A 27,606-nucleotide genomic window follows, 5' to 3' on the forward strand; every position below is an offset into this window, starting at 1 on the left:
TGCAGCTTTTGTGCAAGACTTCCTCTTTTTAAACCCCACTGCCTTTGCCTGCCTTCAGCCTCCTCTTGGGTGACTTCCCAAGGCGACTTCCAGGCTCCAGACATGGGGCTTCCTAAAACTTGTGCCTCTGCTGTGCTTTTGGTGTTGTCTGCTCTGGGGCCTGTGCCCTGGACAGATGTTGCAGCTGTCTATGAGCACAACATGGTGTTGTCAGAGGACACTGAAGTGCCAGTTTCTCCTGAGGAGGTCTTGATGCTGATGGAGAAAAATATTGCAATTTTGGAAGCAGCCATCAAGGAAGCAGCCAGACTCATTAGAGACATTTGTTTGAGTAAACACTGACCATTGATTATTGTCTTAATGGTGTTTGTATGTTAGTAGCAGGGTGCCCATATCATTGTGACTCCTGAAGACAGCATTTATGGATGGGTCTTCATAAGGAAAACAATATAACTTTATCTTGAGGATATCCCAGACCCACAGGTGGACTGTATTCCTTGTGCTCATCCTGGAAGGTATCATGCCTGTTATATATGGGGGAACAGTCTGAAGGGAAAGACAGTTAGGGGCAGTTGTTAGTTTTAAATGTCTTGGAACAAGTTCTGTGAAATGAAGCCAAGTTAAGACATCATGTAGTTGTCATAAATAGCTTCAGACAACTTTCTTCATAATTTTTCTTTGCCATTTTTTCTCAGTGTAATTTTGTTCTATTTCAGTTAGTATACCAGGAAGGTTGAGATTTATTTAATAGAAAAACAAGTACATAGAATCTATGTTTTAGTAAGGAATTCTATGCATATTGTAGAAATGTTTAAGATACAGAATTATTAGGAATATTTGTGAATAAAATAACAGCTACTACTGAAAGAATATACTGCACAATATAAAACTCAGATTTTTGAATCATTGTGTGGTAGCCTTTTCATTCTGTTATTTTCCTTAATAAATGGCACCATTTATTGAAGCTGCAGTAAGCAGACAGGTAACAAAACACACCATAGAAGAAACAAATCCTAAGCTACCTCAGCACACCAGCCACATGGAGAGCTGGAGCAGAAGAGAGTAGCCCCTGTGTTGGGTGTAACTTCAGCCCTGTGCCACACACCAGCAGCAGAATGGAGATTTGAAGGTGTGAAGATTTGCTTCTACTGTCAGGAAGCTCCTGCATTCCTCAGTTAATGTGAGTTGGTGGGAGCATTTCAGCTGCTAAACTCTGAAGCACAAATCTGTTGTTTTCTGTCAAGTAACAGAAAACAGCAATCTTCTTGTAGATACAACTAACTTAGATCTGTCAGTCTGATGATCTGTAGTCTTAACACAGAAAGGTTTTTTTATTAAATGGTTTTGATGTTTTATTTCTTTCTTTTTTCCCTCCTAATTAGGTTTGCTCCTTCATCCATGCTTGAAAGACTGAGTTGTCTGGCAAGGAATAACTCCATCTATGTGGTTGCAAATATGGGAGGCAAGAAACCGTGTAATTTCGGTGACCTGAGGTGCCCAAGTGATGACTGCTACCAGTACAATACCAATGTAGTCTTTGACTCAGAAGGGAAACTGGTGGCTTGTTATCATGAGGCGAGAGAATTTTACAATGTTCAGGAAGTGCACGATTCTCAGGAGATTAAAGATATGAAAGAGAAGCTTCTTCCTGGGCTTAAATGTATTTCTACGTAGAGTCATAATAGACCTATTGTCAGAGGGCAGGTGAAAACCACTGCCACTATTCTGAATTTAAAAACAAGTCTTTAAATGAGAAGTAAAGCTCAATAAACCCTCTGTTTTTACTGCATCTCAGTAGGAAGTAACACACAAGATATTTAAACATTAACATCCTAAATAAACTTACTGACTAAATACAAGTCCACTTTACTGGTATAAATCAGAAGGAACAGATATTTGTGGCTGACTTCTCTTGTAGTGGTATGAGTTCTCCTTTTTGAAATTAATGTATAGCACACTCATAAAATATATTCTCCATTACTTGTATTTATGTGAATGATTCAATGTTCATTTAACTTGAATGGTTTGATTTATTTTCTCATATTTTATTTTTTTCATTCTTTTTTTTCTTTTCCATGAGCAGTACAACCTTTTTGTGGCAGAGAAACAGTTAAATTACCCCAAGGATCCAGGATTTGTGACTTCCAATACATCCTTTGGCTACTTTGGCATTTTCACTTGCGCAGACATACTCTACCACATCCCAGCTGTGGTCCTGGCAAGTAGATTTCAGGTTGACATCCTTCTGTTCCCAAGTGCTTGGGTGAACGACCTTGCACTATTGTCAGCTCTTTAATGGTCCAGTGTCACAGCGTGGGCCATATAACTGGAGGTCAGCTTCCTTTCAGGAAATAAACACTACTCCACTTTAGATATGACAGTTAATGTGAGACTGCTCTAATTGATCCTCCTTCTCATGGGCAGCGTTTGTATCTGTGTAGTGCAGCTGATCTGAGCAGAAATTCCCATCAGCTCTAAGCATGCATACTCATGTCAACAGGACTAGAACATGAGAACTTGTAAAGTTCTTGATATAAAGGAAATAAAAAATGTGCTATGTAAGAACTTGGAAATTCTTAAGTTGACTACAACACCTCTAGTCTTTGTTAAATAATTAGTCTTGGGAGTTTATGAGTGTTATTTTTCATCTTCTGACCCTGGTGTTTTATTGGCGTTTTCGCCAAGTAAAGACCCAAACTTAATTTTCTCCACTAGATGGAACCCTAACTCTGAGAAATGTTCTTGTAAGTTCTGCAACTAGTACTTCTGGGCTGGAGCCACTGTGTGTCACATTTTCTTTATAGGCTTTGTTTTGAAACAAACATGAACAGATGCTAGAAGTAAAGCACAGATTTTGTGTGCGTGTGTTTGCAGAATTGAGAGAAACTTACTGCTAAAATGTAGCTCTAACCTTTGCCATCCAAATGAAAGTAGATGTGAGCCATTCCTTTAGTTCTCAGTTGTTGAATGACCTTATGTCATACAACTGATATTCTTTATGAGTAGGTTTTACTCTGGACTTTAAAGATTTCTCTATTTATGTAAAGTACTTGCATAAAGATGGAAGTTTTGGTAATATCTTTTCCTTACAGAGCTTTTTGATTGGACAGTGTTACCACCCACTTTAATCAGAATTCCTGATTTCTAGTGCAGTTAAACTCAAAGAAGAACACAAAACTTCAGCCACTTAAATCATATGTAATCAGGACACTAACCTTGTCATTTACAATACATGAAGCATCAAAGTTTGATATAATTTCCACTGATGGCAAAGACCACTAGGTTAAGATTGTAGTCTGTGAAGGCTCAATTTAGTTTCTGGTAAATCAGGTAATCAGTCTGATAAATGTTAGAATTAAATTTTGCACATATATAATTACTGACTACTGCTTGCCTGTCCCAAATATTTGCTTTCAGATTAGAAAAATTCTGGTGTTATGTGTTTGCAGGGGGTGGTATTTACGCCCCAGATGGTCCAGAGCATATTACTACAATACTGAAATGGATAATGGTCACCTTTTGTTGACAGAACTGAGTTAACACCCATGTCTCTCTCCTGACTATTCTGCTGCTGTTAGCTGGACACTGTATGCGGTCCAGATCAAACAGCTTCCATCAAACACTCTTTCAGTGGGGTTGTTTACCATGATCTCCTTCACAGAACTCACTGAATCTGAGGGAAACCAAGCCATTTGCCAGCAGGACGTCTCTTGCCAGCTGAATCACAAGATGGTAGAGAAGCAGCAAGATGAAATTTATGTCCTGGGTGCCTTTGATGGGCTACATGTTGTTGAAGGATGGTATTATTTGCAGGTAAGAGTTTTCTGCCCTTATTTGAACAGTAGGAAGGCTGTAATACTCTCTTTGCTGTCTGTCTGCTTTTGTTTTTTTTAATGGGGCAAGACATTTATTAGCCCACCCCCCCCCCCCCCCCAACTTTGACTTCATTAGGGGTGTTAATCTGCTTTTCTGTGTTATAAATGATGGAAGTGTAGGACTTGGGTTGATCCTATGGTGTTGTAACACCCTTGAAGGTGAGGTCACCCAGCAGTTTTGGCAAGGACAGGACAGGCACATATGTTTCTCTGTGCTGATTGTACATCTACAACACATCTTGCAGAAGTTGCTTTTCAGCTTTTGCAGGTTGTAGGTTTGTCAGGATTTATTGCTGAGGGGAGACCTTATTGCTCCCTGCAACTACCTGAAAGGAGGTTGTGGTGAGGTGGAGGTTGGATCGATCATTTCTCCCAGATGACAGGACATATGGAAGTGGCCTCAGGTTGTGCCAGGGGACGTTTAGATTGGCTACTAAGAAAAATATCTTCACTGAAAAGATTGTCAAGCATTGGAACAGGCTGCTCAGGGAAGTGGTTCAGTTATGATCCCTGAAAGTATTTGAAGAATGTATAGATGTGGTGCTTAGGGACATGGTTTAGTGATTGGTTTAGCAGTCTTGGGTTATGGTGGAATTGATGATCATGAAGGTCTTTTCTAACCTAATTCATTTTATAATTCTAAGCAGGTTTCTGTATATGTGTACGAAAAGGACAGAAGAATGTGCATCTCCCTCTGTCTTCATAGGGGTGCTTTTGTCACAAGAGAGCTGTTTTCTGCTCAGTTGTGCACATTGTGCTCACATTGTGCTGATGTGATTATCTACCATCTGGTTATCTAACAAAATAAGGAAACTAAATATGGATATACCATTTGTATTTACTTGGCTTGCAAGTGTGTTGATTCTTTAAAATTTTACTGCTAGACTCTTTTTTTTTGTGCTACAAATCATTTCTACATACATAGAAATATATAGGGAACTATTCAGAGTGTACAATAAATAAATGCATAGATGTACTGGATCATTTTTTCATCATGACAACTTTTCTGGCTGTCAAATCCAGCTCGTGGTTGCTGAAAACTTAGTGGTGTTTTGCCTTTCTGTCTCCTCCTCCCCACAGATCTGAGCACATGTGGGCAGCCCATGGAGACAGCTCAGACCAAGTTTGAGATGTTCTCCCCCAGCGGCACATTTGGCACCAGCTACATCTTCCCAGAAGTGCTGTACAGCGGGGTGCAGCTGGACCCCGGGGAGTTCCAGGTAATGGGACACCCTTGTGATTTGTCAGATATCTGTGGTCAAAAAGCAACTTAGTTATTATCAGTGTCCTCTATCCTCTGCCTTGAGCTCAAGGCAGCTTTATTTCTGCCTTGATTTTCCTGGTTGTATTCATACAGTAAGTCCACCTTGCCAATTTATTTTGCCGTTTCCCCAAATCCTCTAGAACAAGATCTCTTTTAGGATAGAAATGTAGTTTTTCTCAGACTTCCGGCTAGCTCCAGTTGAGACTGGAGCTCTCTCCACTAGATCAGCATTAGTGAATATATTATTTTGTGTTTGCCATACGAGAGTAGTGCTTTAATGATGCTCCTGCTTATTTTCCTTTTTCATAAACAGGTGCTAACTGATGGACGTCTGATAAGTCAGAATGCTACATCACAGGCAGTTTTGAGTGTAACACTCTTTGGGAGGTGGTATGAAAAGGATCCTCCACGCACAGATCAAGCTTCACCATGATTTCACTGCAGATCCTTCTTGTTTCTGTAATGACAATCACATATAAGGGTAATTAATATGAAGAATGGTAATTAATACTAATATTTTAAAATATAATGGCATTCTATTCCTCAACTATTCCTTATCTAACAGCATAGTCACTGCACTTTCATTTATTGACTTGATTTTGCAGCAAAAGTCAATACTCTGCTGTACTGATTTTATTTCTATATCACAGATTTGGTTGGCAGAGGCTTGGCCTTAACACTGGGAACAATAAAAAATAAATTCCTCTGACTTTAATGGTGTAGGATTCAGTGGGTTGTGCCCCAATGAAAAGCACTTTTCAATTATTGGAAAATTTTGGTGGAGTATTAGCAGCCATTTCCACAACCCTGTTGCCACCCCATTTCTGAACAGGCACTTCTGTAAACAAGAGATGACCAGAACCTTTGAAGATTCTAATTTCCACTGAAAAGGAAAGCAAGCCTTGAAAACATGTACCTTCAAAAACCAGTTATTCAGCTCAGCACACTGTAATATGTTACCAGACTATGATAGGCACTTCATGAGGGAGGAGTCTACTTTAATCTTCTGACTGCATTTTTAGGATGTGGAAAATCTCCCTAGGACAGAATTGTTGATAACTGTTTGTATCCCAAATGCTCAAAGCAAGCAATTTCTCAGGAGCATGTCTGTCTACCCATGGAATGGTTGCTCCAACCAGTGAGCGGGAGAGTCGGGACTGTTGGGCAGGTGTTGGGTAAGGGGAGTGAACAGCTGGAGCAGGTGGGACATGCTGGCACTTGTGCAGATGTGGGCCCTGCAGGCTGCACTCCTTAGGCAAGTGGACTGGATTAAGTTGTGTTTCCCAGCTAGGATTTCTATCTGTGCATAATTCTGTTGTTTGTTTTGAAGCACAAACATTGTTTACATTTAATCGGACCAACATCATTTTAAAAAAAGACTTGAAAAGAGGCAAAATACCTTTTTTTTTTTTTTTTTAACAAAGGGAGTGTTTTAAAAATAAGATTGTAGTCTATGAAAGTATCAAACTGAAACCCTATGCAATTCATAGAGTAGAAGTAATGGAAAACATTCTTCTGTTTGGAAGGAAAAGTGCCGTATCTTTATATCTGCGCCCTAGGAAAAGGTGTCCTATTACGGCATAAGTGACATAACTATGTGCTGCTGCCAGAAGTGAGCGCCCTCTGACTTCCTGACTCCTGTTCACGTGTACTCGGTGCTCAGCAGTGATTGCGTGGCTGCCGGAGTGACCTCTCACACAGCCTGCTCCAGGCGAGTTTAACCCTTGGAATGTGCAGTGCCTTCCTCACGCTCTCGCTAAGCACAAGAAGAGAAGCCGGACCACAGTCTGATCACAGACTCCCTGTACAGCTAAGCTGATTTAGCACCAAATTGCATCCTGCTTCCCAAAGTAAGTCCTCAGGTATCCCCCACCATCAGACAATAGCAGAGATGGGGCCGGGAGCAGCACAGGGTTGGGAAGAGTAGATTGGGAGGGGAGAGGAGTGGAAAGTAGGCGGACCTCTAGATAAAGTTTTCCCTTACACTGTCCAGAGCCAAGTGCAGCCCGCACCACTGCAGTTTTCTTCACTTGGGGCTGTGGATTCGTTTGTTTAACTGGTGTCAGTTCCTTGGTCCTGGGCGAGCTCCCAGCTCCGCAGGAAATAGGGCGCCGTGCCTGCTGGTTCAGAGGCAAACAGGGATAACTTGCACCTTGTCCCGGCAGTGAGACTTGAATTCTGTGGGGCATTCCCCTAGCATTGCACTGGTAAATATTTCTGCTCCTCGCTGGCAGGGCAGTCACCTTTCTGGCCGATGTCCTCATTACTGCTCAACAAGGGAGCATTTGCTACTTCCTCCTGGACACTGATGTCTGATGTGCTTAATGTGCCTCAACCTATATTTCATTTGGTAAAAAAAGTGAGGCAGAGAGGGAGGAAGGCTTCAAACGTTCATTAGTCCAAGTATCACCAACATCTCTACTGCAGCCTTTAAAAGTCTTTTATTCTTAAATACCCTAGAAAGTGTATTTAAGGTTCCTGAATGAACATGCTGGATCAAGTGATGTAAGTAGATGTGTAGAGAAGTACTTAGGGATGAACATGACCAGATAAAAATCAAAGTTCCTAATGATTGAAACTCTGAGTCAGCTGTACCCTCTGAGAGAGCTCTGTGGTATCTGCATTCATCCACAGGTCTGTCTTTTCTGAACCAGCTCTACAGTGACAGTCTCTTGTAGCTGGAAGCAGACAGCCTGTTCTGCCTCCTACTGCTCAGACAGCCTTTTTCAAATGGGAATACTGCAAATACTAGGAAGTCAAAAACTGGGAAATGTCATAGCAACAGATGAATTTGGAATGAGTTGAAGATTAAAAGAGAAGGCCTCTCAATCCACAGCAGGTTTGTGGGGACAGAAAGGTGTGCAGAGGATCAGGGATGCTCCTGCAGCTGGTGAAATAGCCTGCTCTTTTGCTTCAGGCTAGCAAGAGTCAGGCAATGAGGTCTTATTGCATGCCTTATTTCAGTGGAAAAATTCTCTCCAGATTTGTATTTTCTGATGGAAAGCTGTTGGGAATTGATGCCCAGCTAAACAGAAGTGACTGAGAGATACACTGGGAGAAACTCAAAGGAAGTTCTGTTGCTGGCATGTTGGGTGCATGACATCTAAGTATAGTGAGATGCTAATGCAATTTCTTTGGTCTAAAGAAACTCTGAAGCAAGCTGCACATACTAACACATAGTACAGGAACTAAGGAATATCAAGATACTAGAATAAAGAAGTGTTTAAGACACCCTGATTTTTGCCACTCAAAATTCACAGAAGACTAGCTCCATGGGTTACAATATCCACCTGCGAATCAGAGCTGAGCCCACACAGATAGAAAAAGTCTCGCTGTAATCAGTAACAGAGTTAAGTATAAACAAAAAAAATTGGTCTGTTCTTTCTAGGTATGTTTTTAATGACTTATCTTTTATTGGTTCCATTAGTCCTGGCATTGCCCAGCATTTCAGGTTTGTTCAGTTGTGACATCCTTACTGTGTACAGCAGTACTTACATGGCACACATGGTTCCAAGGTAATGCTTTTACAGACCTGCAGTTCGTTCCTCCCCCTTTCAAAGTAAACTTTGCTCCCCTTCTCTTCTCTGTGCATATTCTTTTAGCACTGTTTGTCCAGAGCACTCTACCTGCTGGGAGGCTGCAGCCATGCTCCCTTCCCAGGCTCTCCTGCCCGCAGTGGTGTTTGCACTCGCAGCCCTTCAGGCCCTTGCCTCCGACACCTTCATGGCAGCTGTCTATGAGCACGCCGTCATCCTGCCAGGTCCCACCGAGGAGCCCGTTTCTCCCGACAGTGCTTTGGCCCTGATGAATAAAAACATGGATGTCCTGGAAGGGGCCATCAAGGAAGCTGCCCAGCAGGTACAAGGGGTACCGTCAGGGTCCTCCATCAGTGTTTTCTGCTCCTGCTGGCCCTCCTGGTTGTCTGTTGGTGGGTGACCTTTAAACGGAGCCTGTTGTGACAGGGTGCCCACATCATCGTGACTCCTGAAGATGGCATCTATGGCTGGCGATTGACAAGAGAATCCATCTACCCCTACCTGGAGGATATCCCAGATCCAGTGGTGAATTGGATTCCCTGCACTGACCCCTCAAGGTGATTTCTTCTGTGGTTTTAGGTGATTTCAACCTGTATCTCATGGAGTCTTGAGCAGCTCACACTAAATTACTGAGAACTGCTAATGACTGACATAAGTTTTAATTAAAATTAAGTGTGAAGGTAGTTAAATGGTTAAATATATAGCATGTCCATGACTAATTGATGAGAGAAACATTAGTTTTTAAAAAATTAGACACTTCAAAGAAATTCAAACAACTTACAGGGTTTGGGTTACTGGCAGTTGAGGACATGGCTTTTTTTGATGTCAGAATATCCTGGTTCTCATTTTGCTTTCAATTTTCCACACTATTTTGAATAGAACTAACTGTAAATTATTAATACTAGTATTTCTTTGATTTTTGGGTTTGTCTTTTACAAATGACATGTTGAAACAAAAGCACACAAACCATTTTTGTGGACACCCAAGAAGTAGTCTCTGAGTAGATAATAAGAGGTGATGAGGTCAGTAGTTAAAGTCCAGACTTCTAAATGATAAAAAATTACAAATGATAAAATGATAAATTTGAAAAACTCAGCAACTTTTAATCTTGGTTTTCCACAATTAAGGTAAGATAAAGTCTGAATTGCTAGTGTCTGTGCTGTAGAACATGATCTATCATTCAAGCAGCATGTTCCAGCAGTGACAAACTAAGCTATAGCTGAGCAGTGGACTTTAGACTCCTACAGCAAGCAATAAGTGTTCAACCATGGAATTATAGCCGTAGTCTGCCCTTTTCACCACAGCTTTCTGCACCTGCTTGATGAGGAGCAGGTTATTTTATCTGTGAGGATATAATAACTCAATGTTTCCAAGAAGAAGAGTCACAATGGGGAGCAGCACAGGATGTGATATTTTTTTCTGAGATATAAGAAGCTAAAATTTACATTCTTTCATTGAAGGTGGAGTGTGGGGTGGCAATGTGTATAAGTAGGTCTTTAGTGTATCACACAGGTTTAGCAGAGGTGATCTGAGTGCCTCCTCACTGTTTCAAATCAGGGACTAGTGGCTTTTGGGAATATAACGCTTGCCATTAGTGCCATTAGCATCTGGCATGCCTTTTTCCTGGTGATGTATGTGTATACTGCATGGAGGTCCTTCTTGTGTGGCCCAGGCACACCTTGCAAAGCCATAGGCATTGCCACACTACAAAGGGGGATGGCTGCTGTCTTTATGGCCTGGTATGGGTACTTCAGAGGTGCTGCCAGTTTCTGTCTCATGGACCCTGTTGCATCGTGAAATTAATAGTACACTGCTCTTCATGCCATGGTTACAGGTCTGTGAGCTCCTGTCTGTAGGAGGAAATGAATTGATGAATTGCCTGGACCATATCATCTGCACTATCCCACAGCTCAACTCTGCTTAGCATGTTAAGGGCCCAGAGCTGCAGTCCTCAGGTGCCAGTATGCCTGATGCTAAAATATTTGCTTGTGTGACACCAAGCTAGTGTCTTCCTCTGCCCAGAGATTGCTCTCCTGCCCTTTTCCAGCCCAAGGATTATCTGTTTACTGCAGAGCATGTTCCAGGTGCTGAAGGGGACTGGCAGGCACATCCCTGCAGGGGCCAATGGGAGGTCCCCAAGGCCTACCCCAAGGTACAGGAAGCAATCTGAGCAAGCACTGCAGTGGTTCTGTGTGTCTGCTTACCCTGCCATGGCTGTAGGATTGGAGATACTGCTGATGTGACCTCAAGCACTCTGGAAATGGACACCACTGACACCACAGGTTTTGTTAATTTTTTTTCTTTCCCTAAAATACTTTAGATTTGGTCCAGCACCAGTGCAGGAACGACTCAGCTGCATGGCCAGAAATAACTCCATCTATGTGGTTGCAAATATTGGGGACAAGAAGCCGTGTGACTCCAGTGATCCCGACTGCCCCAGGGACGGTCGCTACCAGTACAATACGGATGTCGTGTTTGACACACAGGGGAAGCTGGTGGCTCGTTACCATAAGGTAAAGTGGCCTTGGAGAGACAGGAACTAATTTTCCACTTCTTCCAAAATGTCTCAGTCGGGGAAGAGAATTAGATGCCGGTCATTGTCCACTGGCAGAGCTTTTCTTTTCTTTATAATTTAAAAGAATATTTCTCTTGCTATGAAGCATCAATGCCAAATTTTCATTTGCTGTCAGGTTTCTCAAAATAGACTAGAATGAAAAATGATTGCTCTTGTGCAATCTAGTGGCATATGGTTTTGGTTGACTTCCTCATTTCATTAGATCACTACTACCGTAAATTCTGCTGCTTGAGCAGTTTCCAGTGCCAGCTTTTTACCAGACTACCACTTCATGTTCCAGGATTTCAATGTTCATCTCTATTTCATTATAGATTAGTAGTCTGATTTCAGAGAAGCGGGACCTTTTTTCTAATGCTGATTTGGCACAGTTTTTACACAATGGCAATTTTTTTGACAAAACTGTGGCCCTAAGATGGGTATAAAAAGAGATAAGGATATTGCAATATTTGCACCCAATGGAAGTTTCTCTGTCAGTATTATGTGCCTACCTGCAAGTTCCATCAAAGCCATTTATGAATCGTGTGCCAGATATCATGCCAATGTGTGTAGAGTGAAGTCAGTTTATTTAATGCACTTTGGGCCCAGTATTTTCATCTGCTTGTTTAGAGACAATGCCAAGATATCTATTTGTGAGCAAACTGGGTGAGTGAAATGCTAATAGTGCAAGCCTGTCCCCCGGCCTGCCATGGCCCAGGTGCTGAATTACAAGTTAAGTAAACTTGAACTTCTTTTATGGCTTGTTGTCCATATTTACTTTCAGACCACCTGGACATTAATAAAGGACTCTTATTAAATATATATGTGAAGGAAGAAGGAAAATGTTGGAAAGCTGAAAATGTCACAAACTTTTGATTTTCTGTTGCCTGAGATCATCTGCCTTTCCACCATCAGCACAGCCTTTGTTTTCTACTCTGCAGTGTCCCAAATACTGTCCTGTGCTTCATGCTGGTGCTATGTACTTCCAGTGCTTTTGGGTATCTCCACACCAAGGTCACCAATTTTATCTCTTGGCACCAGATCCCCCATGCCTCTCTTACGTTGCTATTTCTCTTCTGGTTGCATTTGGGTTACCAGAATATAAACTAGGTGGGGAGAGTGGAGAGATTATTCTTATGCAGATGACACCAACAGACCTGAAGGCAGCTGGCTGCTTTCTTAGCTAGATGCCAGGGCAACTTTTAATATATGTTCCATATTTTGGGTAGAATGATCATACAATTTTAGCCTGATTGCCTCCTACCTGTGCGGGCTTCCAACACAGGTCACAAATTTTCTCTAGTCATGCTGAACAGCTTTAGGGAATGACTCCAGGATGCATAGTTAGTAACTACGCCTCTACCTGGTTTCTCTATTTTCCTTCCCCTACAGTATAATCTCTTTCAAGGAGAAAGTCAATTTAATTATCCAAAAGAGCCAGAAGCTGTCATCTTTGAGACTCCTTTTGGGAAGTTTGGCATTTTCACTTGCTTTGACATCCTTTTCTATGAGCCTGCCGTGGTTCTGGTGAGCAAGATGCAGGTGGACACCGTGCTCTTCCCAACAGCTTGGATGAATGTCCTGCCCTTTCTGACTGCAATTGAGTTTCACTCTGCTTGGGCTATGGGCATGCGTGTCAATGTCTTAGCTGCCAATACTCACAACACCAGCATGGCAATGACAGGTAACTTTATTTTCAGTCTGTGCAAAAATCTTTATAACCATGACTCTCTTATTCCCTGTTCTACAAAGTGATTTTGCAGAGGAATATAATGTATTTTTCTGGAAGGTGAAGAATCTAGTCACCAAATTTTAAAACTGATAGATCCTGTTCCTATTGGTATCATACAATACACAACAAAACTTGTAGTGTTTTCTTTTCCCTAGCTTCTTAAGATTAACTTTTCTTTTAATGGCTCTAAACAAGTCGTAGGTTACTATCACCGAATAGAAATTTTTGAGGTTTTTAAGGCTATTTTCCTCTCCACTTCTAAGTCTATGATTGAATGCTGAGCTGCAAATATACTCATAAACCATATATGTGGCTATATTTATTCTGCCAAATGAGAGACTTATTTATATGCCTGTATTTAACACTGTTATGGAAAACTGTTAAAAACACATGTTCAGGCCTGTTGTTGTAACTCTGCTAAGAAGTCCACATCTTCATTTTAGAATGTAGCATTGATTTTTTCAGTGCTCAGCTTATGGAATAGTATATTTCACATAGACCAGTATTTCATTAATAGACCAGTATCTTCACTGAGCTGTGCAACCACAGTATTGTTTTGGAACTTTTCATTTGAAATACCTGACGGGCTTCTGTAGTGATAGGTATGACAGACCTTGACTTCCCTCTGTTGCTTGGTGCTGATTAGATGTGAATCTCCTCCGCATGAAGGGTGGAGTTCTCAGCCAGTGTAAAGGGGGCTGGACAATTGTTGTCTCCTTCTGTTCATGAGGATAGGCCTATGATTTGGATAATGACAAAAAAATTAACATCTCTGTGACCCTAACTTGCCTGTGTTGTGTTTTGGATCGTCTCAATCAACAGATAGTCCTTTCACATCAGTCAGCTGAGAAAAAAGGAATTATCAACCCTAGTGCATACAGGAGAAAAGAGAACTGAGAAGACCATAAATATAATCATAACATAAAAAAACAAACATCCTCTGCCTTCAGTTACTCTGAGCAGACCTCATCTGAGAGAACGAATGTTATTCTCTGCCAAAGCATGAGCTCTGTATGATCACCTTTGATGAGACTAAAATGATGGTAATCTGTGGGGAACAGTGGATAAGGTATCAGTAGAGACACTTAGGACACCATTTTTTAAATTCTTCTTGGACTGACTATTGTGCTCTCCACAGGGAGTGGCATTTATGCACCAAGTGGAGCCAGAACATACTCCTACAACATGAAAACTGAAGATGGTCACCTCCTCATTGCTGAACTAGATGCACACCCTCGTCTTTCTCCTGCCTCCCCACCTGCTGTCAGCTGGAACTCATATGCTTTGAGTGTTGAAAGATTCTCACAGAATGACCATGAATTCACTGGAATAATCTTTGAAGACCCCTTTACCTTCACGGAGCTCACTAAGCCTGGGGGGAATCTCACCGTCTGCCAAAAAGACCTCTGTTGTCACCTGACATACAAGATGGCAGAGAAAAGAGATGATGAAGTTTATGTGCTGGGTGCTTTTGATGGCCTTCATGTTATTGAAGGACAGTACTATCTGCAGGTAAGTCTTTGGAGGTCGTTGCTTACTTTCAGAAGCTTATTTACAGGGAGAAACCTTCAGCTCTGTGGAGAAAAAGAGAAGACAATGACTGTCTTCTATGCTGGAGTCCTAGTGCCCTGTTCATTAGTAACGGAAAGGAGTTGCTAAAACTTCCAATCCTATTTTGCCTTCCAAACCTAAAATGCAGTAGAGAGGTCTCTAAACCATTTTTAAATGCCCCAAGCACATACACAACTTTTGGGGGTGTGCAGTATTGACTAAATTTACATTTTCTTCTTTGAATATCTGCAGTAAGTGTTCTGAATCTCCTCAGTATCACAGAATCACAGAATAGATAGGGTTGAAAGCGACATCTGAAGATCAGATAGTCCAATGCCCCTGCCAAGACAAGGTCACCTAGAGCAGATTACACAGACATGTATCTGGGTGGGTTTTGAGTATCTCCAGAGAGGGAGAATCCAAGACTTTACTGGGCAGCCTGTTGTGATGCTCTGCCACACTAAATGTGAAAAAGTTCTTCCTCATGTTGAAGGGAAACTTGTGTTTTTATGGCCATTGCTTCTTGTCCTGTTGCTGGGCACCATTGAAAAGAGTCTAGCACCATCTTCTTGGTGCACCTTTGAGATATTTGTATGTATTGATGAGTCCCCTCTCAGTCTTCTCTAGACTTAACAGGCCAAGCTCCTGCAGTCTCTCCTCATAAGAGATGCTCCAGACTCCTCATTATCTTTATGACTTCAGCTGGACACTCTCTATTAGCTCCTTTCTTTCTTGTGCTGAGGAGCCTGGGCACTGTACTCCACATGTGGTCTCATTGTATTTACATCTAAGAGTTGCTGTTAAAAATCAGTTGATGATAGCTATTTTTATGAGATGCTCTGATAAGTTAGGGTCACAGAGATGTTAATTTTTTGTCATTGTCCAAATCATAGCAATGAAGCTTACTAAAATGACTTTTAGTGGGAAAATCCTCTCTTCCTCTCTTTTAACCAAACACTTGGGAAGATAGTGAGTTACATCCTGGTTGAATTTGCTTAGAGCCATATTCGTAAACATCCTTTCCCTTCTTAATTAAGTTATTATGCCAGCAGATTATACTTTTTTTAGTTACTTCTTTCTGTCAGCATGGCCTTTTTGTGCCAGCTGGTACAGACTCCAGATAACACTGAGGGGAGGTGTTATCCAGCAAACAGCTCATCTAATACTTTTAGGAAGGTAGTGAGCTTGATTGTAAAATTAATTTCAGTGTTTGTGGAAGTTTCCAGATAGTCTCTGCCAGTATTGAAAGTTCTAGAGTATACAGAAATTTCTATTCTTCCTTTTTCCCTCAGTATTTTTTCATTTCCTCAGAACATATTCCTTATTTCTCTGCTTATTTACATTTGAACACAAAACCATATTTGCTGATGGATAATACTTTTGATTTTTTGCAAATATGCTTCTATCACCTAATACCAGACATGTAGAAAAGGTCCATCACCTATCAGCAAAACCAGACAACATCCTTCAAATCATTCCTGAATCAGAGGAGTGCTAGCCCTATTTCATATTTCCTCATGAAGACCATAAACATTTGTCAGCTGGATAATTAACTCTCATGACAAAAGGGAAACAACATTGTGATTCCTACTTTCCTCTATGTGTTGCAACTACTAACACAAAACTAGAACAAAAGATGCTGACTTCATCTCCTTGGCCTATATTACCTAGGATTTGAACAGGGAACATCAAATTCAGACTTTGCATGGGACTACCAGGCCATCTAATGAAGTACCATTAGCAACATGTACAATTAGCAGTAAGAGGACCTGGATGTGCACTTGTGCAATGTACCTATGTGGAGGGCTTTGTTTGGTTTGCCTAAAATTTCCATTCACAAACTCATCTTACTAAAACATGTGGGAAAGAAAACTTCAAATAAGACAGTTGGTGATTGAAAGAATTAGTGGAAGAGACAGGATCGTGCTTCAGAGATGAAATAAGGTGCTCTGGCTGCATTTATGTCAGAGACAATCTATTTATAAAATTATAAGACTAAGACAACACATGTCTGGAATACTCCTAGTCAGATCAAGCGGTAAAAAGATAAGCTACAACTGAAAAGAAGTCACCCAAGAATTATGAAAAAGATCCTGTTACTCTCACCTGCACTGACACGCAATAGCCTTGATGACACAAGGCTTTCCTAGCACTGTTATGGTCTTGCTAAACACATTGTTATCTCATCCTCCCCACAGATCTGCAGTCTGCTAAAGTGCCCCAGCACAAACCTGAGCACATGTGGGCAGCCTGTGGAGATGGCTCAGACCAAGTTTGAGATGTTCTCCCTCAGCGGCACGTTTGGCACCAGCTACGTCTTCCCAGAAGTGCTGTACAGCGGGGTGCAGCTGGCCCCCGGGGAGTTCCAGGTAATGGGACACCCTTGTGATTTGTCCGACATCTGTGGTCAAAAAGCAACTTAGTTATTATCAGTGTCCTCTATCCTCTGCCTTGAGTTCAAGGCAGCTTTATTTCTGCCTTGATTTTCCTGGTTGTATTCATACAGTAAGTCTACCTTGCCAATTTATTTTGCCGTTTCCCCAAATCCTCTAGAACAAGATCTCTTTTAAGATAGAAATGTAGTTTTTCTCAGACTTCCGGCTAGCTCCAGTTGAGACTGGAGCTCTCTCCACTAGATCAGCATTAGTGAATATATTATTTTGTGTTTGCCATACGAGAGTAGTGCTTTAATGATGCTCCTGCTTATTTTCCTTTTTCATAAACAGGTGCTAACTGATGGACGTCTGATAAGTCAGAATGCTACATCACAGGCAGTTTTGAGTGTAACACTCTTTGGGAGGTGGTACGAAAAGGATCCTCCACGCACAGATTAAGCTTCACCATGATTTCACTGCAGATCCTTCAACCTTTCATCTCCTTGTTTCTGTAATGTCAATTAATCACAAATAATGGTAAATAATTCTAATATTCACAATTAAAGTGGCATTCTATTTCTCAAGTTGCTTTATCTAACAGCATAGTCACTGCACTTTCATTTATTGACTTGATTTTGCAGCAAAAGTCAATACTCTGCTGGACTGTTTTTCATTTCTATATGATAGATTTGGTTGGCAGAGGCTTGGCCTTAACACTGGGAACAATAAAAAATAAATTCCTCTGACTTTAATGGTGTAGGATTCAGTGGGTTGTGCCCCAATGAAAAGCACTTTTCAATTATTGGAAAATTTTGGTGGAGTATTAGCAGCCATTTCCACAACCCTGTTGCCACCCCATTTCTGAACAGGCACTTCTGTAAACAAGAGATGACCAGAACCTTTGAAGATTCTAATTTCCACTGAAAAGGAAAGCAAGCCTTGAAAACCTGTACCTTCAAAAACCAGTTATTCAGCTCAGCACACTGTAATGTGTTACCAGACTATGATAGGCACTTCATGAGGGAGGAGTCTACTTTAATCTTCTGACTACATTTTTAGGATGTGGAAAATCTCCCTAGGACAGAATTGTTGATAACTGTTTGTATCCCAAATGCTCAAAGCAAGCCATTTCTCAGGAGCATGTCTGTCTACCCATGGAATGGTTGCTCCAACCAGTGAGCGGGAGAGTCGGGACTGTTGGGCAGGTGTTGGGTAAGGGGAGTGAACAGCTGGAGTAGGTGGGACATGCTGGCACTTGTGCAGATGTGGGCCCTGCAGGCTGCACTCCTTAGGCAAATCCCAGCTAGGATTTCTATCTGTGCATAATTCTGTTGTTTGTTTTGAAGCACAAACATTGTTTACATTTAATCGGACCAACATCATTTTAAAAAAAGACTTGAAAAGAGGCAAAATACCTTTTTTATTTTTTTTTTAACAAAGGGAGTGTTTTAAAAATAAGATTGTAGTCTATGAAAGTATCAAACTGAAACCCTATGCAATTCATAGAGTAGAAGTAATGGAAAACATTCTTCTGTTTGGAAGGAAAAGTGCCGTATCTTTATATCTGCGCCCTAGGAAAAGGTGTCCTATTACGGCATAAGTGACATAACTATGTGCTGCTGCCAGAAGTGAGCGCCCTCTGACTTCCTGACTCCTGTTCACGTGTACTCGGTGCTCAGCAGTGATTGCGTGGCTGCCGGAGTGACCTCTCACACAGCCTGCTCCAGGCGAGTTTAACCCTTGGAATGTGCAGTGCCTTCCTCACGCTCTCGCTAAGCACAAGAAGAGAAGCCGGACCACAGTCTGATCACAGACTCCCTGTACAGCTAAGCTGATTTAGCACCAAATTGCATCCTGCTTCCCAAAGTAAGTCCTCAGGTATCCCCCACCATCAGACAATAGCAGAGATGGGGCCGGGAGCAGCACAGGGTTGGGAAGAGTAGATTGGGAGGGGAGAGGAGTGGAAAGTAGGCGGACCTCTAGATAAGTTTTCCCTTACACTGTCCAGAGCCAAGTGCAGCCCGCACCACTGCAGTTTTCTTCACTTGGGGCTGTGGATTCGTTTGTTTAACTGGTGTCAGTTCCTTGGTCCTGGGCGAGCTCCCAGCTCCGCAGGAAATAGGGCGCCGTGCCTGCTGGTTCAGAGGCAAACAGGGATAACTTGCACCTTGTCCCGGCAGTGAGACTTGAATTCTGTGGGGCATTCCCCTAGCATTGCACTGGTAAATATTTCTGCTCCTCGCTGGCAGGGCAGTCACCTTTCTGGCCGATGTCCTCATTACTGCTCAACAAGGGAGCATTTGCTACTTCCTCCTGGACACTGATGTCTGATGTGCTTAATGTGCCTCAACCTATATTTCATTTGGTAAAAAAGTGAGGCAGAGAGGGAGGAAGGCTTCAAAGGTTCATTAGTCCAAGTATCACCAACATCTCTACTGCAGCCTTTAAAAGTCTTTTATTCTTAAATACCCTAGAAAGTGTATTTAAGGTTCCTGAATGAACATGCTGGATAAAGTGATGTAAGTAGATGTGTAGAGAAGTACTTAGGGATGAACATGACCAGATAAAAATCAAAGTTCCTAATGATTGAAACTCTGAGTCAGCTGTACCCTCTGAGAGAGCTCTGTGGTATCTGCATTCATCCACAGGTCTGTCTTTTCTGAACCAGCTCTACAGTGACAGTCTCTTGTAGCTGGAAGCAGACAGCCTGTTCTGCCTCCTACTGCTCAGACAGCCTTTTTCAAATGGGAATACTGCAAATACTAGAAAGTCAAAAACTGGGAAATGTCATAGCAACAGATGAATTTGGAATGAGTTGAAGATTAAAAGAGAAGGCCTCTCAATCCACAGCAGGTTTGTGGGGACAGAAAGGTGTGCAGAGGATCAGGGATGCTCCTGCAGCTGGTGAAATAGCCTGCTCTTTTGCATCAGGCTAGCAAGAGTCAGGCAATGAGGTCTTATTACATGCCTTATTTCAGTGGAAAAATTCTCTCCAGATTTGTATTTTCTGATGGAAAGCTGTTGGGAATTGATGCCCAGCTAAACAGAAGTGACTGAGAGATACACTGGGAGAAACTCAAAGGAAGTTCTGTTGCTGGCATGTTGGGTGCATGACATCTAAGTATAGTGAGATGCTAATGCAATTTCTTTGGTCTAAAGAAACTCTGAAGTAAGCTGCACATACTAACACATAGTACAGGAACTAAGGAATATCAAGATGTTGCCATTTGGTTCAATAAACTGTATTAGTTAGCATTAGTTTGACATTAGTAGTAGTTATGCTAAGGCTTGGTAGGCCACATGTAACCTGCAGATGAACTATACGGCAGATATTGCAATGTAAGCAGTGTAACTAAGAGATAATCTAGGAATGTACTTTTGGCAAAATTTAAATGTCAGAGAGATAATCGTACCAGGTAGTGAAAGAGAATTAAGAAATTATGATGATGAAGAAATCGTGTAGAAAACATATAAAAACCCTGTGATTTTTCTGTGAAATGGGGCTCTGTCTTTGGACGCTAGTCCACAGGCTCCCGGGCCCTCAATAAAGCACCGCATAAACGACTTTGGTTGTTTGTGTTTTCTTCGGATCGGGCAACAGTTTTCTGGCGACCGCGGCAGGACTCCGAAGGTGCCTGGGGCGGTTCGCGTTCTGATCCACTCCACGCCGGCACCGAGTGATTCTCGGGGAGTCATCGGTTCGTGCCCGACCCCCGCACCTGACGGACGACTGCAAAAGGTAAGCCCGAAGGTGCTTTATTTTTTTTCTGGTTTGGGTGCCTGCTCATAAGACGAGGCGGCAATCCTCGCAGGGTTGGGCTAAGACGTCTGGTTGGTCTGGGAAGCCTAGGCGCCGGCTGTCAGACGCGGCGAAAGCTGCGCAGGTCCGGCACTTGCCCCTCGCGGCGTCGAGAAGCGGCAAGTTGGATTGGTCTGGTATTTATCTGGTATTTATCTGGTATTTAGTCCTTTTTGTTTGTTGTATGTAGTTTGCTTAATTCTGGATTGTGGTTTTGTATATTGCTGCTTATTGTATTAATATAATTGCTAGTTGAATTATTGTTTAGGTGTTTGTAAGTTGTTGCTGCTAAAAATGAAACTACCTCAATATTGAAGTGATTGTTGTGTGAGTGTGTGGTATGATTGATTTTGTTGGACTGTCAAAATTGATAGTGGTTTTTATTGTTTCATATATTGTTATATATTGGTTGCTGCTATTGGTTACCGAGTTTTTGTACGGCTGTGAGTAAAGTTCAAAATGCCATTCAAGGCACTTAAGTTTATGGTTCAGTCTAATAAAGGTATCCCAGAAAATACCCCGCTGGGATGTTTACTGAAGAGGTGGAAAAGTGAAGGGTTTTTCCAGGAGATGAGTAAGGATAAAATGATTGACTATTGTAATCATTGGTAGCCCAAATATAAGCGAGAAGGACCGTCATGGCCAGAGAATGGTACTGTGGATTTTGACACCATAAATTCGTTAATGCGCTATCTGGAGGAAAATGAAAAATGGGATGAAATACAGTATTTAGACTTGTCTCATTTACTGCACCATAAAAAGGAATGGCAGACTGAGTGTGGAATAATGGTATTAAAGATAAAAGAATTTAAGTGCGGGGGTTGTAAAGAAGGATCTAAATGTGTTCAGTGCTTAGCCTTAACCTCTCGACCAGAGGAGGATTTGTCTTTTATGGTGTTACCCGGTGCGCTTCCTGCTTCACCCCCCCCCCCCCTCCTGCTGTCTCAACCCCTCCTGCTGTTTCGCCTCTTCCCTCTGTCTCACCCCATTCCTCTTTGTATCCACCGTTACCAGAAACCAGCACTGAGGATGAGGATGAGGAGGAAAAGGTAGCAAATTTAACGGCAGTACCGGGGAATGTTAAGAAAGTTGTTATCCGACCTAAAACCCCTTCCCCTGTTACTCCCCAGAATCGGCGAAATACTCCGCTTGCGGCACGAACTAGACAGGGACGTAAAAATTACGGGGAATCCCAGCTTATTGCCCCTTTAAGGGAAGCTATGGGACCCCAAGGAGAGAAAGTGCTTGTGAAAGTGCCTTTCTCCCCAGGAGATCTGGTGATTTGGAAGCAGTCAGCAGGCTGTTACCGAGAGAATCCGGAGAGGGTGGCCCAGGTGGTCAAAATGATAATTAAAACCCAGAATCCAGATTGAAATGACATGCAGGTTTTGTTAGACACTTTGATGGATTTTACCGAAAAGGAGATGGTGTTACAGGCAATGAAAGAGCGTGCTCGAGAGGTAATTAGGCTGCGTTGTACAGTAAAAACAGTAAATGACTTAGTTCCGAGCGATGATCCGGGGTGGGATCCAAACAGGGTCGGAGAAATGGAATCTATCAAGGTGTACCAGGAGTTGTTAGTAGAGGGAATTAGGACTGAGATGCCTAAGACGATAAATTGGTCAAAACTGTATTCTGTCAAGCAGGATAAAAATGAATCTCCCTCGGCGTTTTTAGAAAGACTTAAAGAAACTGCTAGACGCTTCACTGATTTGGAGATCGACAGTGAAACAGGAAAATTGCAGCTTGCTTTAAACTTTTTGGGTCAGACACAGGAAGATATCCGCAAAAAAAAAAAAAAAAAAAAGAAAAAAAAACCCAAAAAACTGCAGAAATTAGAAGGACAAGATACTCGTGATCTGGATAAAATGCTAGAGGTGGCTTGGAAAGTTTATAATAACAGAGAAAAAGAAACGGCCAAGAAACAGCAGGCGAACATACTAGCTATAATGCAGCAAGCCAGTGAAAGGGGGGGGAGGCAGAGGTGGTTTTGGGCGCGGTCATGGTTCTGGACGTGGCAGGGCAAGATTCCAGAATGTTAAATTTGGAGGACGGGGAATGGCCCCTCCTAGTCCCCAGCAAGGAGGGATTGCTCCCAATCAATGCGCGTTCTGTCGTCAGTTAGGACACTGGAAGAATGAGTGCCCAGTGAAAGCTGGACTGGGAAGAATGCCAGTAAATGGACCAACAGGTTACCCCGTGAATCCAGTAGGTAGCGCCCAAGCATTTGTATTGAGAAATTATCAGAATCAAAGCTGACTAGAACAGGACTTGAGGGTCAGGATTGATATTGATGAGAAAGAACAAGAGTTTATCGTGGATACGGGGGCAACGCATTCAGTTTTAAACAAAAGGTTAAGACCTATCAGCGATACTACCATACAGGTAGTGGGGGCAACGGGACAATTAGAAGAAAGGCCCTTTTTTTTTTTACAACCATTAAATTTGAGATTTGGAGGAAAAGAATTAGATCATCAGTTTTCGTACATGCCTAATTGCCCCAAGCCATTGCTTGGCAGAGATTTGTTGTCATCATTAAATGTCAGAATCATATTCGAGAATGAGAGAGTGAAATTAGAAGTTCCGAGAGAAGAAATTGCTAAATTGTTTGTAATAAAAGAAATTGATCCCTCTCCTATTCCTATTGAAGTAGATCAAGCTGTAGTACCTTGGGTATGGGAGACTGGGAATCCAGGAAAATCAAAAGCTGCTCAGCCAGTGGTAGTAGAATTAAAAGAAGGAGCTCAGCCAGTGAGAATAAAACAATACCCAATCAAGTTAGAAGCTAAACAGGGTGTCGCTCCTTTGATAACTCAGCTTTTAGCACAAGGAATTTTGCAAGAATGTGAATCAGACTTTAACACTCCTATTTTTCCAGTTAGAAAACCCAATGGTAAGTATCGGCTAGTGCAGGATTTGAGGGCAATTAATAACATTACTAAAGACATTCACCCAGTGGTTGCCAATCCGTATACTTTATTAACATCTGTGTCAGAAACATTTAAATGGTTCTCTGTTATTGATTTGAAAGATGCTTTCTTCTGCATCCCTCTGGCATTGGAAAGCAGGAAATATTTTGCCTTTGAATGGGAGAGTCCTGATACTGGAAGAAAGAGACAGCTCACCTGGTCTCGACTGCCGCAAAGATTCAAAAACAGCCCTACAATATTTGGAAATCAACTGGCAAAGGAATTGGAAGAATGGAAGACTGCTGAGGTAAGAGAGTTACCTTCCTCTTATGTCATTCTCCAGTATGTGGATGATATCTTTTTAGCGACAGCAGAAAAAGGAATGTGTCTGAAATTGACTATTGCTCTGTTGAATATGCTGGGCCAAGCTGGCTACCGAGTGTCAAAAGAAAAAGCACAGCTGATAAAAGAAAGTGTAATATATTTGGGATGTGAAATCACCCAAGGCCAGAGACGGTTGGGAGTCAATCGAGTGGAAGCTATTTGTGCTATTCCCCTTCCCAGGAACCATCAAGAACTAAGGTCCTTTCTGGGAATGGTAGGGTGGTGCAGGCTGTGGATTCTAAATTTTGGACTTCTAGCTAAACCATTATATGAAGCATTGAAAGAACCGCAGTTGAGCTGGAATCGACAGAGGAAAAAGGCCTTTGAAGACTTGAAACAAGCGTTAAAAGAAGCTCCGGCATTAGGCCTTCCAGATTTAAACAAGGACTTTCAGTTGTATGTGAATGAGAGACAGAAATTTGCACTGGGAGTGCTAGCTCAGAGACTTGGTTCATAGAAATGCCTGGTAGGGTATTTCTCGAAGCGACTGGATACAGTAAGTGCTGGTTGGCTGTCATGCTTGCGGGCAGTTACGGCCACAGTGATCCTCATCCAGGAAGCCAGGAAATTGACTTTGGGAAGGAAAAAAAGAGGTATTTGTGCCTCACATGGTACTGGCAGTCTTGGAACAAAAGGGGGGTCACTGGCTTTCATCCAGCAGAATGCTGCAATACCAAGCAATTCTGAGAGAACAGGATGATGTAGATCTAAAAATGACTAATCATGTTAACCCAGCAGAATTTCTCCGCAGTGGGCAAGAAGAAGGAGAATTAGCACATGACTGCATGGAGGTGATTGAACAAGTGTATGCCAGCCGAATGGATTTGAAAGATGTTCCAATGGAAGATCCGGATTGGGAACTGTTCACCGACAGGTCCAGCTTTGTAGAACACGGTACCAGGTATGCGGGATATGCAGTGGTAACAGTTACCACTGTAGTGGAAGCAAAAGCTTTGGCTCCTGGAACATCAGCTCAGCGAGCTGAGATCATTGGACTCACTAGAGCCCTAATGTTAAGTTCTGGAAAGAAAGTGAATATATGGACTGATTCTAAATATGCTTTTGGGGTTGTGCACATTCATGGCGCCTTGTGGAAAGAACGAGGGTTATTGAACTCCCAAGGAACTACTATCAAATATAGAACTGAAATTCTAGCCTTGCTAGATGCAGTACACCAACCTGAAAAGGTTGCAATAATGCATGTGAGAGGTCACCAGAAGGAGGAAGGAAAAATATATCGAGGAAACAAATTAGCTGATGTCACAGCACGAGAAGCGGCCAGAGAAGTGTGGACCCAAATGGCCCTGATACCCACTAAGGTGAGTCCTGTAACTCCACATTTAATTCAGGAACCGAAGTATTCCCCGGATGATGAAAAACTAGCATCGCTGCTGAAAGCGCAAAAGAATGCAACTGGATGGTATGTAACAATCATGGGACAAATTGTAGTTCCCACCTGAATTATGAAAGCCATCTTAGAGACGGAACATAATAAATGCCATTGGGGAGCAGAGGCATTGGTAACATTTCTAAAAAGAGAAGTAATTTCTAACCAGATGTTAACATTGGCAAAACGGGTGAATGCCATGTGTTCAACTTGTTTGAAGAATAACCCAATAGTTAAGAAACAGATTCAGTTAGAGAAATTACAAGTGAGACCAGAACCAGGAGATTACTGGCAAGTAGATTTTTCAGAATTACCGAAAGCACAGAACTTTAAGTATCTTTTAGTGTATGTATGCACTTTTTCAGGATGACCTGAGGCCTTTCCTTGTCGCACCAATCAGGCAAAGGAAGTGGTCAAAACACTGTTGAAGGAAATTATTCCAAGATTTGAGGTACCGTTAGGACTGTCATCAGATAGAGGCCCACACTTTACAGCAGGAATAGTACAAGAGGTGGCCAGGATGTTAGACATATCTTGGGACTTACACACCCCTTGGCGACCTCAATCGAGTGGTCAAGTGGAGCGGATGAATCAAACAATTAAAGGATTTAAAGACATGAATTTGCAATTACAAGCCACATCCCGAATGACTTTACAGAACAGGATGGCACTAGATATGCTATTGTTAAAAGAGCGTGGTGTGTGTCAATATCTAAAAACGAAAATTGACCATTGCTGCATCCATATTCCAAATGTGACCATTGAAGTAGAAAAAGATATTTCTCAATTGGAAACGATTGAATCCAAAACAAGAGAAATTGAAAAAGAAGCACAACATAATTGGATCGGAGCTATATTTGAGTCCTTAGGACTTCAGGTTTCTGGATAGGTTTCGTCAATAGTACAGTACATTCTGTTATTTGCAGTTTTGTTATTAATCGTTTGGTTAGCCTATAAGTGTGTTCTAGGAGTCATCGAAAAAGAAACAAGACGCACCAGAAGAGTGATAAAAGCCTTGACAAGAACCAATGAGATACGCCTCAATGAAAGACGCCGACCTCCTCCGAAGTATGAAGATGTCGTTGGGCAGGATAATCCAGCATTTGAAAGAACCAACGATAACTAAGAGTTGAGCATTCTTGCAGAAGATTGAAGAATGCTCAAAAGGGGGGAGAATTGTTGCCATTTGGTTCAATAAACTGTATTAGTTAGCATTAGTTTGACATTAGTAGTAGTTATGCTAAGGCTTGGTAGGCCACATGTAACCTGCAGATGAACTATACGGCAGATATTGCAATGTAAGCAGTGTAACTAGGAGATAATCTAGGAATGTACTTTTGGCAAAATTTAAATGTCAGAGAGATAATCGTACCAGGTAGTGAAAGAGAATTAAGAAATTATGATGATGAAGAAATCGTGTAGAAAACATATAAAAACCCTGTGATTTTTCTGTGAAAGGGGGCTCTGTCTTTGGACGCTAGTCCACAGGCTCCCGGGCCCTCAATAAAGCACCGCATAAACGACTTCGGTTGTTTGTGTTTTCTTCGGATCGGGCAACAAAGATACTAGAATAAAGAAGTGTTTAAGACACCTTGGAGCTGTGTCCTGCTAGGCCTCTACAGGATAGCAATGGAATAAACTGTCTTAATGCAGCCAAATTGAGCCTGCTTATTGTGATTAACAATTATTAATCAGACCTATTAAATGCATTTTAATGAAATCTCGTTTCAGTGAGAGATATGGTCTGACGTACCTTCTTCCTGTTTTATCACATTATCCTGAGCTCTTAGTGTGTTCATATGGGTACTCTATTAAACTCCTTGTTTCATGTTTCTCAATCAGGTCTTGAATGATGGACGCTTGATAAGTAAGAAAAAACCAACAAAACCAGTCATTACTGTGATGCTTTTTTGGATGGTTGTATTAAAGGGATCATCTGAAACAAGACCCACAGCCAACATGCCTCCCCATGATATTTCCATAAATGAAGCTCTACACTGTTATTCTTATGTCCAAATGAGATACAGCGTCATCTACAACAATTCCAACTATGTTTCTCATTTTCAGTTGCAAAAACTCATCAATCTGTTTGGTTTAATAATAATGTGGCAATATTATTACCATTTATTGAGAAGAATGTTTTTCTATGTCATAAGATTACTGATATTTTATTAGTGCAAAACAGCAGCTTTCTCTTTTTGCTGGATCTTTATTTTTCTGAAGCTCATAAAACCTGAACTGTA

The 27,606-nt window shown here is 41.8% G+C and overlaps 2 protein-coding genes and 1 long non-coding RNA gene across 3 annotated transcripts; all 3 read left to right on the forward strand.

The window, feature by feature from the left end:
* The first annotated feature begins 102 nt into the window (after positions 1 to 102).
* On the forward strand, positions 103 to 5,572 carry LOC102102361 (vascular non-inflammatory molecule 3-like). The gene is given in 5 exon segments (XM_088052620.1): positions 103 to 307; positions 380 to 515; positions 1,383 to 1,576; positions 4,935 to 5,095; positions 5,453 to 5,572. Coding segments are annotated over 5 exon segments (816 nt in total).
* Positions 5,573 to 6,786: 1,214 nt separating this feature from the next.
* Positions 6,787 to 17,468, forward strand: LOC102100467 (pantetheinase-like). The gene is made up of 8 exons (XM_014263612.2): positions 6,787 to 6,989; positions 8,742 to 8,997; positions 9,102 to 9,232; positions 10,996 to 11,188; positions 12,619 to 12,910; positions 14,097 to 14,470; positions 16,708 to 16,878; positions 17,236 to 17,468. The coding sequence occupies exons 2-8, from the start codon at positions 8,785 to 8,787 to the stop codon at positions 17,341 to 17,343; spliced, it is 1,482 nt and encodes a 493-aa protein (XP_014119087.2). The 5' UTR covers positions 6,787 to 6,989; positions 8,742 to 8,784; the 3' UTR covers positions 17,344 to 17,468.
* A 682-nt stretch (positions 17,469 to 18,150) lies between these two features.
* LOC148184662 (uncharacterized) lies at positions 18,151 to 26,886 on the forward strand. The gene is made up of 2 exons (XR_015772150.1): positions 18,151 to 18,750; positions 26,332 to 26,886. It is a non-coding gene; the product is annotated as an uncharacterized LOC148184662 (long non-coding RNA).
* Positions 26,887 to 27,606: the final 720 nt, after the last annotated feature.

This window comes from Pseudopodoces humilis, chromosome 3 (assembly GCF_049639895.1).
Source record: "Pseudopodoces humilis isolate 2021_Gansu_Grassland_sample_001 chromosome 3, ASM4963989v1, whole genome shotgun sequence".
NCBI classification, from domain to species: Eukaryota; Metazoa; Chordata; class Aves; order Passeriformes; family Paridae; genus Pseudopodoces; species Pseudopodoces humilis.

Coding starts and splice junctions, on each gene's coding strand:
- LOC102100467 (XM_014263612.2), top strand. CDS start 8,785: ATGCTCCCTTCCCAGGCTCTCCTGCCCGCAGTGGTGTTTGCACTCGCA. Junction 8,998..9,101: donor TCAAGGAAGCTGCCCAGCAG/GTACAAGGGGTA, acceptor CTGTTGTGACAG/GGTGCCCACATCATCGTGAC. Junction 12,911..14,096: donor CACCAGCATGGCAATGACAG/GTAACTTTATTT, acceptor TGCTCTCCACAG/GGAGTGGCATTTATGCACCA.